Genomic DNA, 18,087 nt, shown 5'->3' on the forward strand with positions numbered 1-18,087 from the left:
AATAGTAATACACCTGTATAGCATAATTACTTTTAGGCTTTCAAAAAAACAACAAAAGAGCCTATACTCTTGGAAAACTGTGGATCTTTATGTTAAAATTTGGGCATTTTAAATCACAATTTTGATCTAAAATGACTTAATAATGACTTTGTGGAGGCCAGTGATGTATTAGAAACTGATTTGCACTTGCCCCTTTACAGTATGTTACCGTAAACATCATTTCAACAAATCGCTGCATACTTTTGACTCCTCCTATGGATAGCTGTAGACCACAGATTTGTGTCAAAATGGCTATGTGATGCTGCTAAATCCTACATGTATCACTGATTAAGAAAATAAAATTGGAGAATGAAGTAAGAAAAAATCAGTGGGCATGTGCCGGTGGCAGTGAAAACGGGTGTAGGTCGGAGCAACGATGTTTAGTCGTTATAAAAAAAGAGTATAAATATCACTCAAACAAGGGGCAACAACTATAACATGGTTAAAAGCTCTGAAAGGTCGATTGCAGATTAGGTATCCTTTAAAAAAATCGGTATACTGCTCTGCATCTTTTAGCTAAATTCTTTTTAACAAATCTATTGACATCTATGAGTAATCCTGGGCAGTTCTTCGAGTGAATGTCACACATCTTCACACACATCTTTGCATTGTCTAGTGCTCCAACCTACATATCACAACCAACTAGAATGCTAACAGCTAGTGTTTTTAGCTTGATCAAACCATAGTAAACATGGTGAACAGTTCCAAAAGATAATATTTCACTTATTTAAATATGAAACTATATAACTAACTATACCCCTCACCTCTTTTTGCTCATGTAGAAGACCCCAGTGATGATGGCTGCGATGATCAGCATCACTATGATGGGCAGGATGATGACCAGGTACAGCTTCTCCAGGTCCCCTGTTCATAGGACCAGCACATATGAGTGCAAACATGTTTATGATCACAGAGAATATACTGCCCAAGGAGGGGCGCTCACGTTTGGGTGGAGGTACGTAGAAGGACACGCTCTCTGTCCATGACCCGTTACCAGCCAGAGATGTGGCTCGAACTCGGGCTGAGTAGTTCCCTGGTCCCAAAAAAGAGAGGCGCCCCCCCCTGTGGATGCGGTAGTGCTGCTGCGACACACACTCTTGCTTCTCTGGCTGCAACGCAGGAGGGACAGTACATCAGACTGTATTTATCTTATTCATCCATATCTGTATTCACTTATTGCCTGGGTACTTTTCTATGACTTATCTTAGCATGTATTGAATTTCTGGTTACTTGCACAGCAATAAAGCTTAATGTGATTGTGATTATTGTCATTTTAATAAACGCATGGAAGCCAACTTCAACAAGTCCTACCAGTGGGTATAAATAAAATCACCTCAACTTGAGCATGTTTGTCCTTCAAATTCACTCAACCTGCTCCAATAGTAAAAGGAACTGTTGATCAGTTACCAACTTTTTTATATATATAAATGTGGATAAAACTGATATTAACTTAACTTGAAACAAGTTAAAAATTTCCTCTCTCTGCCAGACATAACAGTGTATAATAGTCCCAGTCTCTGACCTAAGGGCCCATTCTGTACTTGACAGTGTAAAACTCTCTCCTCTCTGCTCAGACATAACACTGTGTGTATGTGTATGTCTCAGTACTTGACCTCGTGGTCCAGCCTGTCCTTGTAAATGTAAAACTTTCTCCTCTCTGGTCAGACATAATAGTGTGTGTATGTAATAGTCCCAGTCTCTGACCTTGTCAGAGACTGTCCCAGTCTGTACTTGATCTCATACACCATGTATGTATATATACATATATATATGTATGTATGCGTGTATGTAACAGAGCGCATTTATGTATATGTATGTTTGTTGTTCTGACCTCAGGGCCCAGTCTGTACTTGATCTCGTACACAAGCACCACTCCGTTGGGCGTGACGGGCTCAGGCCAGTGCAGCAGCACACTGCCCTCTGCCTTATCATCAATCTGCACCTGCACGCGCCCCGGGATGTCATCTGCTTTCTCTGTTTCACACAGACAACAACGAACACTGGTAAATACACAGCACTAATTCCATATCTACGTGCATACATATTATAATGCAATGCAATTTTATGGAGGATACAGTGGTTTAAATTTGCAGTAAATAGTACTGTCTATGTTTATTCAGGTCAATTCAGCAGGAGGTCTGAGGGCTAACAAAAATGGTTTGAGGGTTGCATTTGGCCCTCGGGCTATAGTTTGGACAACCCAGGTCTAGATACTTGACTCAGTATTTCTGGTTACAGTGAAGCAAGATCTGACCCTATTTTAGAACATTTTTGATATTGTCTGATTCCAACTACCGGTAGTTTTATTTGAATAATTTAATAATTTTCATATGTAGTGAACGTCTTATTATTTTGTGATTCTATATTTGTATTTTGCCCATTGTAACAATAATAATAATAATACAAAAATATATATATTATTATTATATATTGTTACTATAAAATCAATCTATACCAGTCAAACTATTAAAAATAAGTATAATTACTTGAAGCTATTTTAAGCAAGTTTAACCGTGTGCTGCTTTTACCTGCTGGTTTGGTCCTGGCAAACACAAAGTCGGAGGCGCTGCAGCGTCCCACCTCCTCATTGCAGGCGTGCACATCTATCCTGTATAGGGTGAAGGGCCGCAGGTGCCAGATGTCCAGATACTCTGAGCTACTCCTATCCTCAGAGAACGGGAACTCTCTGACAGCGGGCAGGCCGTCTGTGCTGTTGTCCCCCACTCCCACGGACACGTTAGCCTGTGTGCTGTTAGCCACGGCAAAGACGTCTCTACGGCGACGGTCTGGAGGTCTGAAACACACATTAGTTTAATCAGGGTGAGTACATTTTGTTGGTCACAGTAGTCTTGTATACGGCTGTATCTCTGACACAGTGAAAAAGAAAGCAGTTTGTTACAAGCTAAAAACATGCTGCCGTTAACTGGCTGACCTGATCAAAAGTTTGAAGATTTATGGACTTTAAAAATACACAGGAGTCTGAAGGATTAGGATGACATTTTATTTTATTGTCAGAGTATCAGGAAGTGCATGTTAGTTGTTATTAGCTTTACCATCATGGCAAAACTCCACTCTACTCTCTGAAAGTTGTGAAAAAAGCGCTTATAAACTCTAATACAATATAATCTAATAATAGGTGAAGAATAACTTTGGACCACTGAAAACGTTTAAAATGAACCTTTTCTTTTCACATTTTTAAGACAGTAAAAATCAGGTACAGTGAATGGATTTCTAGAGTTACTGTTGTATTTGGAAGACAAAGTACAATGAATGTTACATCTCAACTAATCTCTCTCTCCCTCTCTCTCAGTACACTACAAATGCACTCCCTCTCCTCTTCTTTATCCATATTTCAGCTACAACCCTGCAGTAGAATCATCAACCTCCTCAGCCTCTCCATCTCCTCTTCTCTAACACCGCCAGGGTTTAATCTCTGGGTAAACTTTGATTTCCATATTAATGATCACAAGTGGAACTGTCCCCAGACTAAACCTTAAACGAGTGCAGACGTGTATGTGTCTCATAGGAGCGGGCGGAGGGATATTGCTCCCGGTGGTGTAGTGAGGAGTGATGAGGTCAGACAGATCAGTGGACACACACACACACACAGATGCACTGGACGCATTTTCCCCCGCAACATTATTAGACTGGAAAACAGGACAGCCAGACAGAAAATGGTTGAATATAAAAATAATAAGTGAGTTTTCTTGGCCAGACAGTCTGAGAGCAGTGACAGTGACCTACACTTTATGTAACTGCCTCAAACGGAGCAGCAGAGACGTAACGCTCACAGCATAACCCAACTGAATAAAAGGGCATCTGACATAGGCCTACCTGGTAATGGTTGGCTAATAATAAGACTCAACACTACATTCATATTTGGACGAGGTTGATGAAGTGTCTTAGCCAAGCACACAACAACAGTATTCATTGGTTTAAACAGGGATCAAATTGGGTACGTGTTAGGGTTGTCAAAAATCAAAAATCAAAAATCAGATACTAATCTACAACTAGTATTAAATCTAGATGCTCATTTTAGCAAGTATCAATAAGTCACATTGATAGGACAGAAATGAACATTTCCTGAATAGCTTTAGAATGATGTTGCGCTGTATCAGAACAAGTATAAGACACACAGACTAGTATACACCCATGGACCACTATGGAACCTACTGGAACATGTGGGAAAATAAAAGAAAGTACTATGATTTAATGTTGAAAATCACATTCTACTGTTTAAATAAAGAGTGTTTTTTATCATCATCGTGGCATCGGTATTGAGTATCAAGTCTATTCCTTAGTATCGAAATCGAGTTTGAAATTTTAGTATCATGACAACACTAGTACATGGGCTAATGCTCTACTACTGAGCGACTACTGCACAAGTAGATTTACATTAACACTAAAATATACTCTAGCTTTTTAATTTAATTTTTTTTTTTTCCATTAAAATTTTTTGTAAAAAAGCATTATTTTGAAGAAACTAGTTACTATCAGATATTGGTTATTCATTACTATTATTCAGAGGTGGATAAAGTAGCCAAAAATTTTACTCAAGTAAGAGTAAGGTTACTTCAGAATAATATTAGTCAAGTAGAAGTACAAAGTAGCGGTCCAAGAAATTACTCAAGAGTAAAAAAGTATTTGGGTAAAGTACTTCTCGAGTAAAAGTAACTTAAAGAGTAACTGTCAAGACATAACTTCTGATTCATAATTTTATGTTAATGTAATGTGAAGGATAAAACATTAAATTATGCACAAAATCTGGTATTTCCAGAGGACAATAAAAATGAGACTAAATCTCTGGAGGAGCGGTGCAAGAAACACAAATGTTTAACTCATTTCATATTGTCAACTTGCTCACAGTTGGAAGAGTAACCAAAACTTTACTCAAGTTAGAGTACTATTACTTTAATAAAAAATATTACTCAAGTAGGAGTAAAAGTCTGCTGCTAGAAAAGTACAATTTCTTAAAATGGTAACTGTAAGTCAGAGTACTACACACCTCTGCTACTATAAGACTATGAATACCTCTACACACACCCTCCACTGTGGCCTGTTGCTCAGAGACTGCAGGTCCTGTGGTGTGGAGGAGACCTGATCCTACAGCCCGGCACAAGCACCGTGGGAAAGCCCAGTCGCGCTAACATGCTAACACGCTAACATTTCAGTGTGACAGACAGAAGAGGAGCTGCTGTAAAGCCAAAGCCCGTCAGTGAAAAGTGAAATGAGCTCAAATGTTCTGTGAGCAGCACCAGGCCGTAAGACTGTGTGAGGACGCTGCTGCAGAGAGGAGCCAGAGGAGGGTCAGCTGGAGGGTTTTCAGAGCAGTTTAGCTGCTTTCAAACATCAGGTGGAGGCCCAGATTTTTGTCACTTTAGCCAAAAAAATACCGTAATAAGCTTACTGTGTATTACAGCAAAACATTTGAAGCAAGGCTTGAATGATCACCCAAGACACTGATTAGAAAAATAAACATGTTGCTATGGTTCCCAAGTCTTAGTTCATTTCAGACAGTGATCTATTTTTTGCTGTTCAAGTCTAGTGCATTGTTAAAGACAAAAAAACTTTTAGTAAAAAGTATGCTAGTAAAGTAAAGTAAAATAAGTAAAGTAAAACGTGTTTTTATTTTTCATTTTGGATGTTTTTATTGCACTGAAAAACATGTGTCCATACTCCGAGCAGGCTCACATCTCCACAAACCTGACTCTTATTTGACCTAGAGGAGAACCTCTTCCTGCTTGTCTCCATGGAAATGTTCTTTATAATATTTGACAGTATGGCATAAAACTGATTTATCTACAAGGAGAATGTTCCGAAGTATGGTTTTCACTTTCTGTTTCCATGGAATCATGCAGAAAGTTAAATACTGCTTATTGAAAGGTTTAGTGCATTAACAATTCCCACGTTAGTATTTTGGTCTTAATTTACTTACTTAAATTATTAAAAGGATATAAATAATAGAAGACACTTTATTATTAACACTAACACTAATTTATTTATTTATCTTTATTTATACATTGGAACCCAAGGAGACACTTGGGCTCCCTTTTTCATGTTTAAAATACAATACAAACAGAAAAAAAAAAAAAAAAAAGTATACAAGTCCATATAAAACATTAAAAACACAAGCAAGTGTGTATATAAAAGTTCGTCACCAGATTATTAAATTGCAATTGTGTAACCAGTGCCTCAAGTTTTACTTTTCCTTGCAGTGTATTCCATTTTTGTGAAGCAAAACAGCTAAAAGCCTCTTTCCTGTCTCAGTTTTGGTGCGGCTCGTCCTTAGCCTTATGCAGACATGTGATCTGGTATTAAATGTTCCAGTATCAATGAGTAACATGCACGTGAGGTAATTATTTACAATAGTGGTTCCCAAAATGAGGGTCGCGACCTCTGGGAGGGGGTAAGGAGTCATGAGATGATTTCCAGAAATGATTTTATTTTCAAATATATGAATACAATTATTTATGTTTTACTTTAGTTCATATGTTAAAATAAAATTGTAATAATAAGCGTAGGATGATTATTGAAATAAACTGAAAACTGATCTGTCCGGATTTGGGTCTGGTGCAGAGCCACACGGAGCACGCGTGTGTCTCCACTATCGCATACACTCTTGCATAACTCGGTTAATTCCTATTTTAAAACAGGACATCTATTCAGTTATAACTCAAAACAAATGCCCAAACAAATGAACCAGAGAAGCACAGCTGATCCTCAGGTGGACTTACATGCTCTTAAGTTTCAGTTTTGTTTTCTCTGTTGACAGCACTTAAGATCAAAGGCAGTGCTGTGGAGCACACACACTCTCTGTTGTGAAAACTTGAGCAGGTCACCAGCCTAACACTGGGGGTCGTGGTCTGAAAAGTTTGGCAACCTCTGAGTTACAATTTAGCAGTCCATTATTCTCTCACTCTACACACATGATGTAATGAAGTACTGAGTTTGAGTCCTGGGTCTGACCAGATCAGAATGGAGGTTAGAAGGACTGCATTGTAGTTGTTTTTTGGGTTGTTTTTTGGGCTTCTCCAATCACCACAAAACATACACAATAATCCAACCTAGCTTAGTATCAGCACTGAAGCATGAGTCAAATGCAGAGGGCAATCTCGTCACTTTTAATAAATGCACTACCTCCCCAGTTCTTTTAAATTCCCAGATGAATTCATGTACATCCTCGCAGCCCTCTTAACTCAGAAAATATGTACTAGAGCAGCGATCAGCAAAAACTCCCATATCAAACCCATTTTTCTGCTCTGCTCACCACGCCCTCCTTCAGGTCATCCCCAGGATTACACCCTCCCTTGGGCACTATAAGGCAGCTGTGGTTTTATTAAAAAATCATTAAAAACATATAGACCATGACATTTGCACACGGGAGAGAGATCAAGAGAGGAGGGGCTGTTATGGATATGATTACCATGGAAAGTTATGATTTATTTTTCTTATTGATACTGTAATATTTGTTGCTGCCAAATGGATATCACATAACAAAGATCATATTGATTGCAAAAGCTCCATAGTGTAACAAACAATTAGTGTAATTTTGTAGCCCCATTTGTGTGTGAAAAATTTACTTTAAACTTTGAGTTGTCAAAAAAAGTGAAAATAAGATGCTCATTGATACTAAAACTAGCACCAAAATTAGATACTCATTTGAGCAGGCATGGAACTAAACACGTCATATTCACAGGACTGAAATTAATCTTTCCTCATTATCTGGAGCTGTATCAGAACAAAACCACATAGACTAGTAAACACCCATGGACCGCTATGAAACGTACCTGGACCATTGAGGGATTACACAGATATAAGGCCACATGGGAATATTAAAGAAAATACTACTGTTTATCACCGTGGTATCAGAATCGGTATGGAGTATCAAATCTATTCCTTAGTATCAAAATCAAGTTTGAAATGTGAGTATCGTGACAACACTAATGTGGAGCCGTGTTGGTGCTATACCTTTGCAGGAAGATGGCGTTGTGGAGGAAATTCTCGAACACCTTGATGAAAACGCGGTTGGCCTTTTCCCGGTCCTTCTCCTCCTGGGTCTTGGGGCAGCCACAACACGGACCCTTCTCGTTCTCTGCCGCGTCCGACTTGGTGGGTTTGGTGTTCTCCTCCTGCTCGGTCAGGCCATTTGCCGGGACGCGGATAGGGGTCTTTAGTTCTGTGTAACAAAACAAACAGGATTATCTGTCTGATTTTTTACCTTGTACTTACCTTGTGCCTTGTACTCATAGCTAAACCCCGCTCTGGATTCTGAGAGATGTGAAAAGCGCTACTAAACGAATGAATAAGAGGAATAATTAGGATGCTTAGAATGCATAAGGTAAGTGAGGAATAATTTTGGCCCACTGCAAACAGTTTAAAATTAACCTGTTTATGTATGGAGTGAACATAATGAAACTAAATAATAATAATTAGCAGTGTTGTTATTGTCAACAGGATGCTAAAAGATAGATTGAAGTATAAGCAGTAAAATATTACAATGTATAATGGGACAGAAAGTGTATGGATTTTTAAAACTTAAAAGAGGACCTCCGGATGTGTTAGTTTATGCATGAGAGTTGTTGTAACCAAATGCTAAGAAACCATATGTAAGATTTTAAACTTCATGTGCATGACCCATCTTTGTCCCATCTCTGTTTGTGATTATAGTACTTTTTTAAACTAGTAAGATGGCAGGTTACGTAAAGATCCATGAAACAGAAAACTTCAGGTGTGTTTCCATTGTAAACGTAACATTTTGTACATGTATAAAAAGTAGATCTCTCCCCTCTTTAGCTTGCTTAAACCGGTGCATGTGTGGTGGTGAAGCAGACCTTTAGAGCAGTAGTTGTGTAGGTAAAGCTCGCGGTCCTCGGGTTGCTGCTGCCAGCGCACCAGGTAGTAGCTCAGGTTGCCATTGGGGAAGGTTGGGGGAAGCCACTTCACTAGTAGATGGGTGGAGGAGTTGGCATAGGCACGAGTTTCTTTAGGCATCGATGGCACTGGAATCACAAAGGAGGTCATTGTTTACGTTAGCTCTTTAACAGGAAGGTTGAAGGTTTAATCCCCACAGCCCGCCTGGTGGAGAATCAATATCTGGGGCTTAGAATAGGCCTATCATTTCTGGAGTCCCAAATAAACACACAGACTCCATTTAAATTAATTCATTTAAAGGCCCAGCCCAAGTATTTCAGGAAAATGTGTCTTGCCCCATTACAGAAATATTGTAGAAGCAGCTCTTGTGGTTAAAATAAGTTTGCTGTGTACTGTCTACATCTCATTATAAAGTGTTTTATTGTCAGACAAGTAGGAAGTGCTAGTATGATAGCTGCTGTTAGCATTACCATGATGCCAAATTATGATGCTCTGAATGCATGAGGTAAGTGAGGAATAACTTTGGACCTCTGCAAACTAAAAATCAGGTACAGTGCCTTTAAGTAAAGATTTTTTGGAAATAATTTGCAATCATTGAATCTGATTAATGTGGTTTGTGGTGTTTCAAAGTAGCAAAGACATAAAAGCAATTGCAAGTCAAAAACATGACAAGTTTTTATATTTAAAAATATTAAAAAAATATATTTATTTGTTAGATAAGGACGGGAAGATAAATAGAAAATAAATTAAAATGATTTGGAACATTTTTATTTGATAAGACTGATGGGAATTTAAGTGGAAGCCCAAATCAACAACACTAATACTTCCATCGTGTTACTGGGAAAAATATGTAACCTTGTGTAAGAAAGGATAGTTATAGTTATTTAAAGGTCCTATATTACATACAATGACTGCTGTGAGCTTTTAGCTATGTTATAATGGTGTTACCTCCTCAAAAACAGAGCAGGAGTTGTGTTTTGTTTCATTCACACATGTTTGAGTAACACTTTATTATTAGTCTGTTTACATCTCAAAAGCTCAAAATGCTCTGTGCCACCTTGTGATGTCATGTAGTGGTTAACAGCTATTTTTAGGCTTAATTTAACCATTTTACTCAATACACTAGAATAGCCTTAAGCTGTTTTACCTTTTGTTCAATTGATATTGTCACAGAAAATCACTATCTGATGCAGGAGTGAAGCAGTTTCAATTAGGTTAAAACAACAGCTGTAACTTGTACTGTACTGTAACATGAAACAATGAACAATGTGTGAATGAAACAAACCACAACTCCATGTCTGTTTGATATAAGGAAACAACATTATAACATAAATCAAAAATTGTGCAATATAGGCCCTTTAATGTAACTTGTTTTGAATGCCTAATAGAAGTAAACATATCAGTTAACAGTTTACTGACTAGAGGGCCGTGTGCGGATGTAGACGATGCGGCTCTTGGCCCCCGGGAGCCGGTCCACCTGCAGAGTGATGCCCTTCACAAAGATGGCGTACTGGGTCCAGGGCTTGAGCTGCTGCAGGGTCACTTTGGGGTCTACGCTCTGGTCATCAGGGAGATCCACGTCCACCATGTTCCAGCTGTTAGAGCCACAGCCGTCCAGCCCGTCGAACTCTGTGATGTTCTGGAAAGGACTGAAGACGCAGAAATATGTAAGAGTGTGAAGGGATGGACAACGTCAGTATATGTAGTAGGGTTGTCAAAAGTATCGAAAATCAGATACGGATCTCAAACTTTTTTTCTGGCAATCAACTTTTTCTAATTGGTCACATCTTGCAACCCAATGCGCTTTCATAGTTTTTTTATTTTTATTTTTTTTAAGATATGGGCTATTAAATAGGCCTGTAGAAATAATCTAATATTAAGAAATGTTTTCTTTATTTGTTTGATGAAGAAACAATTCCAGTGTATTCACAGCACAGTGACACATGCACACACAACAAAACAAAGGCTACGGACTAGTCATGTGCAGGTTGTCTTTAGACCCATGCGTCTCATGAGTTACCTGAAGGTTGGATTTGGCAAAAAAAAAAAGAAAAAAGATCAATAGCCTACATAGAGGGGTGGTGCGGTGGAGTGTTATGAAAGGCTGACCACCATCTTGTGTCTCCAAGGTACAGCTGTATCTTTGCATTAAGGCCAAAATTAATTTTCTCATTAGGCAGTTTCTATGTGAATATGAGTCAGATTGTAATAAAACACCCATCATTGTACAGCCTAACAAGGAGGGAACATGTCTGTCCCTCTGTCCAGGATCTCTTGTGGGAGCTGATTTATCTGTGTCTGTCTTCCTCCTTGTCTGCTCTGCTCCTTCACCCTGCTCCTCTGTGTGTTACACAGGCAAGAGCAAGCAAGAAAGAGAGGATGGAAAAGACACAAACTCTCACTTGATTTTAAATGATTATTAGTCTCTTAGTCTAATTAATTTGTTAAAAAGCATTATTTCTCAGGTGCTGATCCAATATTGTCACCGGTAAAGTAGGCCTAAAACCATAGTTTATAGTGACATTGCATTTCAATGGGCAGCCTTTTTAATGTACACGGGGCGGGTTGCAAGCGGGCTGCAGGCGGGGCATTGGTTGTATATGAGGGCATGAATACGAGCGGTGGGAAGTGAGAGGAGGTAAGAGGGAGGGCGCACACTGAGCTGTGGTAACAGTTTTGAGAAAAAGTAGGTTTTTATCTGTATGCAGAGGGATGAGACTGTTTTTAGCAGCAGGCAGCCTGCTCTGTGCTGCACTGAGGGCAGTGTTGAGATCCTCATTCTGCTGGAAACTCACACAACAAAATCTACTAGTATCGAGTTTGTAGTAAATGCAACAGTGAAATCTAGTTTGAAATGTCGGTGTTGTGACAACACTAGTATGTAGTATGTATGCACAATGTATGCAACGTGTATGTACTATGTATGTAGGATGCATGCAGTATGTATGTACTATGTACTATATATGTAGTATATACTATGTATGTACTATCTATATAGTATGGATGTATATAATATGTATGTAATATGTATGTACTATGTATGTAGTATTTAGTATTTAGGGCATACGTTTCTTTGTAGTAGACGATGAAGCTGACGTGGTCCGAGTAGTTGTGAGGTCGGTAGTGCTCCCAGCTCAGCCAGATACTGTAGCTCGTGGTGTGGTTGGACTTGAACTTCAGAATGTGACTTTCACCTATGGACAAAATGCAACAGTTACAAAAGGTCTGGATGTGAGACCAGAACCACTGAAGCTTTACTTTAAAAGGACATTTAGACATCAGCCACAAGATTCTGCTTGAGATTATAAATTCTTCCCGCTGCCGCCTCAAACATTGCACCAACGATTCATTCATGCCAATCTTACAACAGTGGCTCTATTTCCTTCTCTGATGCCAGATCCATTGCCTTTAACTTAAAAGCTACATCATATGCATTTCTTCGTGTGTTTTCCATGATGAGGGTGTGTGCATGATGGGCAAAATGACACTTCAAAATCAAAACTAGTGTATTCTTCAGCGCATAATTTCCCCACGTCTCTCTCACTTTTGCATTTACTGTTAGAGAAGGCCGCCTAGTGGCCATTAGCCAATAAAAATCTATAAATTAGCCGCACCGTTGTACAGGCCACAGGGTTCAAAGCGTGGGAAAAAAGTAGAGGCTTATAGTCCGAAATTTACGGTATTCAATTTGACCAACATTTAAAATGCCCCACATCAATTACGTCTACATAAAATGGGTTGTTGCTATGGGTTGTGACGCCATGCCTAGCAAAATGTTTAACTTGTAATATAAATGCCCCACTTTTCAAAATTCACACATACTGCAGTACTCACAGCTGGCCCTACACTGCTAGAGTATTTTGATGCAGTACTCACAGCTGGCCCTCTGTCCGTTGTTGTGGAAGTCACTCTCCTCTTGCTTGGTTGTGATGCCTGTACGTTCCACCATCTTGTGGATCTCGGACATGCACAGTTTGGGGTTCATTCGGAAGAAGAGGCGCCCCTTGTCGATGGTCAGGTTGTGCTGTGTCCAGTTCCACAAGTACTGCAGGTTCAGGTTGTTGATGGCTGAAAACGAGTACATTCTGGGGAAAGAGACACAATACATAATAGTCTCACAGCTCTTTCTTCAGTGAGGAGGGGGCAATGCTCTGTGCTTAAATGACTGTGATTTAACTTTCTGTCCCCTCCCTTCTCATTGGTCAGCCCATGTCATGAGTGATAGCCAGATTCAATCACAGCGAAGAGTAAATTCTCAGAAGAAACATACAGATACAATATATATACCTCTTGAGGTGAATAAGTGCACAAGAAATATATTTAATGAGATATTTTTTGCCATATTGCTCAACCCTAATATCACATGTATTGTCAGTGTATTTACTTGTAGTACTCGCTTAGAGATACATATGGAAGTAAAGCTTTGTAATGTAATAAAAGTCTAAAACACAGTAAATAAAATTAAAATTAAAAGCAATTTAGCATTGCCTACACAAAACATAATGCTGACTTTAAATACATGAATGTTTTATGTCGTCTTTTTTACTTGTATATTAAATCAATATAGTCTACCTTTTTATATTTTATGTAGAATGTATTAAAGGTTCTATATTATGCAAAAAAATGACTCTTGTGAGCTTTGAGCAATGTTAGAATGCTCTAGCTCATCAAAAACATAGATGGAGTTGTTTTTTGTTTTATTTACATGTTTGAGTAACTCTGTCCACATCTCCAAAACTCAAAATGCTCTGTTTGACCTTATGATGTCATGAACTCAGTTTCCAAATTAACAACAGCATTTTACCTTTTGTTTATTAGAGATTGGATAATCTCAGCCCTGGAACTGCCAAATGATTCTAGTGAAGGTCTATGGAGTTTAAAAACACAGTGGAGCACTTCCTGTATTACCACATTAATATTTTCCATTTGAAAGAGAACTCAGCTGAAATTTGCAGGGTTTGTGTGTTAAATGTGAATGAAACAAAACATAACTCCGGGTATGTTTTTGATGAGGAAACAATATTCTAACATAGATTAGGAAATATCATCATATATGCCCAATTATTTGCTTTGGATCAACATAAAATCATCAGCATAATAGATTTTTCAGTGTTTACTTTTTATAGTACAGGAATCAATTTTATTTTCATTTTTTGCAGATAACAACACTAATTAAAAGTAATTTCAATGTCTCTATATTTTCCAAATGAAAATAATGTTTTTCATGACAGCAGCATGATGTCAGTGCATTCCCTGATATCCAGTTCATGTGACATGTGACATTTGAAAGGACATGTGCTGTACTACACCTCCATATTAAATACATGCCTTCCTTATGGGCATTCCTCGGGTGTAACCTAAGCCTTGGGAGAGAGTGAGGAGACGGGTACTGGCTTTCCCATGACCCCTGCTTCTGACCGACAGCCAAAAGTCAGCCTCGTATCTGAATGAGCTGCTGATCCAGGCTAACAGGACACTGATAGCACAACACTATCTGTTTAGCTAACTTATCAGGCTGCACTCTTGAGATGAAACAGCCGTGTGTAAAGTGCACTGTGCCGAAATACTAAAGACTTATATTTGGTTTATCATTTAAAGTGCATCCAACAGGTTTTCATGTTTTTCTAATTATGACTTGGTTTGGTGGGATGGTACCTGTGGTAAATATTTAGCAGACTTTTCCATTAGTTAAGTGGCAGTGTGTGGAGAAAAAAAGTTTGAAAGAAAAGTTAAAAAAATTACAGGAAGTAGTGTTAAAAAATGCAATACCTGTACCTATGTTTCATAAGTTCCGGTTCCATTTTTGACCCTCTTCAGAGCACTATCAAATTACAATCAGCGACCATCCTGCTAATCAAACTATGGTACTGCATATCGCATCAGATTTGTAAAGTTGCACTGTGTTGTTTTGTTTCTTGCTTTTGTATATTTATGGAAAATGGCTGTGTGGGAGCATAGGTGATGTAGGCTTGTGGGCTGAGCTTTGGATAGGATTGTACAGCTAACCATAAGGTAGGTTTGAATAGTGCCCAGGAGAGATCGCAAAATTACTCAACATGCACTTAATTATTGTAGCTGTAGACTAGAATATAGGCTATTTTTGAACACTTTTTCAGACACGCTTTGATGAATGATGACAAAGTGGAGGAGGACTTAATCTGCAGACCTTTGAAAATCTACGTCTTGAACAAGATCAAAACAGAAGAAAGTGAAGAGAGGCAAGTTATTCAAAATAAGCAGGCACCTCCAGCAAAGTTCAACCCTCAGCCAAATAAGGTGAATGGACCTTCAATTCAGCAGAATACTATTAAACCAAAGTGTAGTTCTAAAAGGACAGGAGGTGGTGTGGGTTTAAAGCTGCCGTTTGATGAACCAAAAGTGGAGGTATTTTTTGGATAAGTGGACAGGTTACTCTTCAGGCCTACTTTGGAGAACCAGCTTTCTACTAGCAACAAAAATAGTGGAAAGACTCCAACAGAAGACAAGTGAGAGGCTATGGTGTCTGAAAATAATCCTCTTGAGTCAAACATTGTTGAACTGGCTCCTCTGACTCAATGAAGAAGAGCAGACATTCAGAGCTCCCAAAAACAAGGAAGATCAAGTGCGATTCTAAAAAGGAAAAGGGCGGTGTTTGGTCGGAGATCCCAGGAGAAGAACCTGTATTCAAACTTTTCTTTGGACAAGTTGAAAAGTCGCTATTTACCGGTAAGCTTTTTTTCAACTGGCAATAGTGTCACAACCCCAAAAGAAGAAATCCCTTATACAGAAAATGACCACACCCAACTTCTAGCATCTCCAGTAGTCCACACACAAACAGTGGAGCCTAAGCCAGATCAGGAGCTTCAAACTCCAAAGAAGAAAAGACGCAACCGGAGAAAGAATCGCATTTTGAGAAGCAATGCAAGCCCAAATGTGGAGCTTTGGATCTCATTCGAACCTAGAGTCAAGTCTGAAAGTTCAACTTGTCCAGAAACCCAGGAAATCTACAATATCCCAAAGCTGATGGAGCCGTGTGTCCCTCCCACCTCGTCCACCTGCCCTCCACCTGGGTTCAGACAGGGGCAAAAGAGGCACAGCATGACCAAAGCCAGGGGCTGCTTCTGGTTCGAGATGCCAGACAAGGAGTCTGAAGAGGAGATCTACTTTGGACAACTCATCTAGGGCCAGGGCTTATAACCAGGAGACTAAGCTTTAAGCAGCTTTCTAAAATATAAAAAGTAAAACAAAACAAAAAAAATAGTGTTTTAGTTATACCTAGATCTTAGGTAAGTAAAAACATAAATATATCTAAATTCGCATTATGAATGTAAAATTTTAACCTTAATAAAAATGTAAAATTCAAGCAAAATTATTGGAATAGTGAACTCAGTGATTCAAAAATCATAATGATGATTAATAAAGGCATAATTGAAATCACAGTACTAATTTTTATGTAGAGTAAAAACAGAATTTTATACATTTACACATGGTATACATAACTGACTGAAGTTTTGTCTAGAAAATCCAGAATAATATGTCTCTGTATTTTTTATACAGAGGGATATCAGTCTGGTCCCCACTCCCTCCATCGCGTCTCAAGCCAGAACCAAACATGATCGTCCAATCAGATTTCTTTATTCCAATGACATGTGAAGCTGAAATTGATAACCTGAAATTTATAAACAAAATCAAATGTCTTAGCTAAGATTAACTGCTAGTGCTTCACTCACTGATTCTGCAGAAATCCACGATTTTTTTCAGTCCCCTATGATATTTTGTTCCTTTCTTTTTTCCGCATAAGCAGTCTTTTTTTCATACAGACACACCATGTGTGTCTCTGACTGGCTAACATACCTGTCAATTCACTGGTGACCGGTGATGTTCGTAAAATATTGAAGAAGCGTGTACTCTGGATTCCAGGAAAATTGGAGATTGGAAATTTTTTAAATAATTTTTACTTTAGATTAATTATTTTGAGGTAACAATATATCCATCAGTTAATTTATGTATTTAGTGTATACTTTTTCCTCCTTTATAGACTGGGACATAAAAAGTAGTGGTGAAAGGGGGCCTACTTGTCCAGGAGCTGCTTTCCTTCGATTTGGCGCAGGCTCTTGAGGAAGGAGAGAGAGTCCAGCGTGTGGGAATGTCGGATCCTCACGTAGCCCGTCACCTTCTGGATCAGGCCCATGAAGCTCTCCAGCTCTGATGCAATGTTGTCTATGCAAGAGACAGAATCTGTATCAGCAACTAACATTCAGCAGTTTGTAACATTTATACATATAAATAAGAATACCATTGTGTCACATGTTTCACCAATTACTTTCTTTAAATGGTTTGGTTTATATGTTTGTGTAACTGCAAGAGGTACAGTAATATTAGCATTATAGCTATTTACTAATCTGAAACATCTCAAAATATCATTGTTTTATTGCAGTGAAAAGGATTTAAAAAAGCAGAGGGGATAACACAGACTATAATTCTCTTGCTCACTTCCAGGGCAGCGAATGAAATAAGTATTATTAACACAGATTTGCTATGCTTTTGCTTCAAGTATTAAATTTTTGCATGTATATCTGCTTATAATTGTGATCTACTTGCTTACTAAAGGCAAAATCTAATCAAAGTTTTAAGCTAGTTTGTCAATTTTGTCAAGAATAGCTAAGCTTAAAATGCAAAAAGGTTAATATCTACATTAATTTAAATTATTTTGATTAAAAATTTTAAACTTGATGTGAGTGGTGCTGCAAAGCTATCATCTGAAAAATACATCTCATCCTCTTACCACAAAGACATGTTCAAAGAGTCGGAGTTTGAGAGAAGAACACAGGGCTTGTCTGTTAAACGTATGAATGAACCAGAAAAAAAAACTCCTCTAATGTTTTTGATGAGGAAACAACATTATAACATTGATCAGAAAATACTGTAACATGAGCCCTTTAACACCTTTTTTACCTTTGATGAAACACATATAAAATCTGGTCAGTTCATAGTACCAGTTGTGATGTATGGCCTAACCCAGACTGATTCCATACGTCCCCTCAGACAGTCTCTTAATGCTCACATCCACAGGCCTCATATGCATGGATTAAGCTCTGATCCAGCCTGCGGAGTGAGAGCTTACACTGTAATGTGATAATTGGGTTAGCCTAAAGGGGCTGGAGGTCCTGGTGGTTCTGTGGCCCTCTCTGTACCTCC

The 18,087-nt window shown here is 38.5% G+C and overlaps 1 protein-coding gene across 1 annotated transcript in view; it reads right to left on the reverse strand.

The window, feature by feature from the left end:
- The window catches only part of igf1ra (insulin-like growth factor 1a receptor), an 88,917-nt gene that overhangs the window by 9,999 nt on the left and 60,831 nt on the right, over positions 1–18,087 (reverse strand). Inside the window, exons 5-14 of the mRNA XM_033968041.2 lie at positions 16,965–17,109; positions 12,787–12,995; positions 11,978–12,104; positions 10,330–10,559; positions 8,871–9,038; positions 8,008–8,215; positions 2,568–2,833; positions 1,871–2,013; positions 983–1,148; positions 804–903 (exon numbers count right to left, since the gene is read on the reverse strand). Of these exons, the coding sequence (XP_033823932.1) occupies positions 804–903; positions 983–1,148; positions 1,871–2,013; positions 2,568–2,833; positions 8,008–8,215; positions 8,871–9,038; positions 10,330–10,559; positions 11,978–12,104; positions 12,787–12,995; positions 16,965–17,109 (1,762 nt within the window). The remainder of the gene's footprint in view (positions 1–803; positions 904–982; positions 1,149–1,870; positions 2,014–2,567; positions 2,834–8,007; positions 8,216–8,870; positions 9,039–10,329; positions 10,560–11,977; positions 12,105–12,786; positions 12,996–16,964; positions 17,110–18,087) is intronic.

This window comes from Periophthalmus magnuspinnatus, chromosome 6, assembly GCF_009829125.3.
Source record: "Periophthalmus magnuspinnatus isolate fPerMag1 chromosome 6, fPerMag1.2.pri, whole genome shotgun sequence".
NCBI classification, from domain to species: Eukaryota; Metazoa; Chordata; class Actinopteri; order Gobiiformes; family Gobiidae; genus Periophthalmus; species Periophthalmus magnuspinnatus.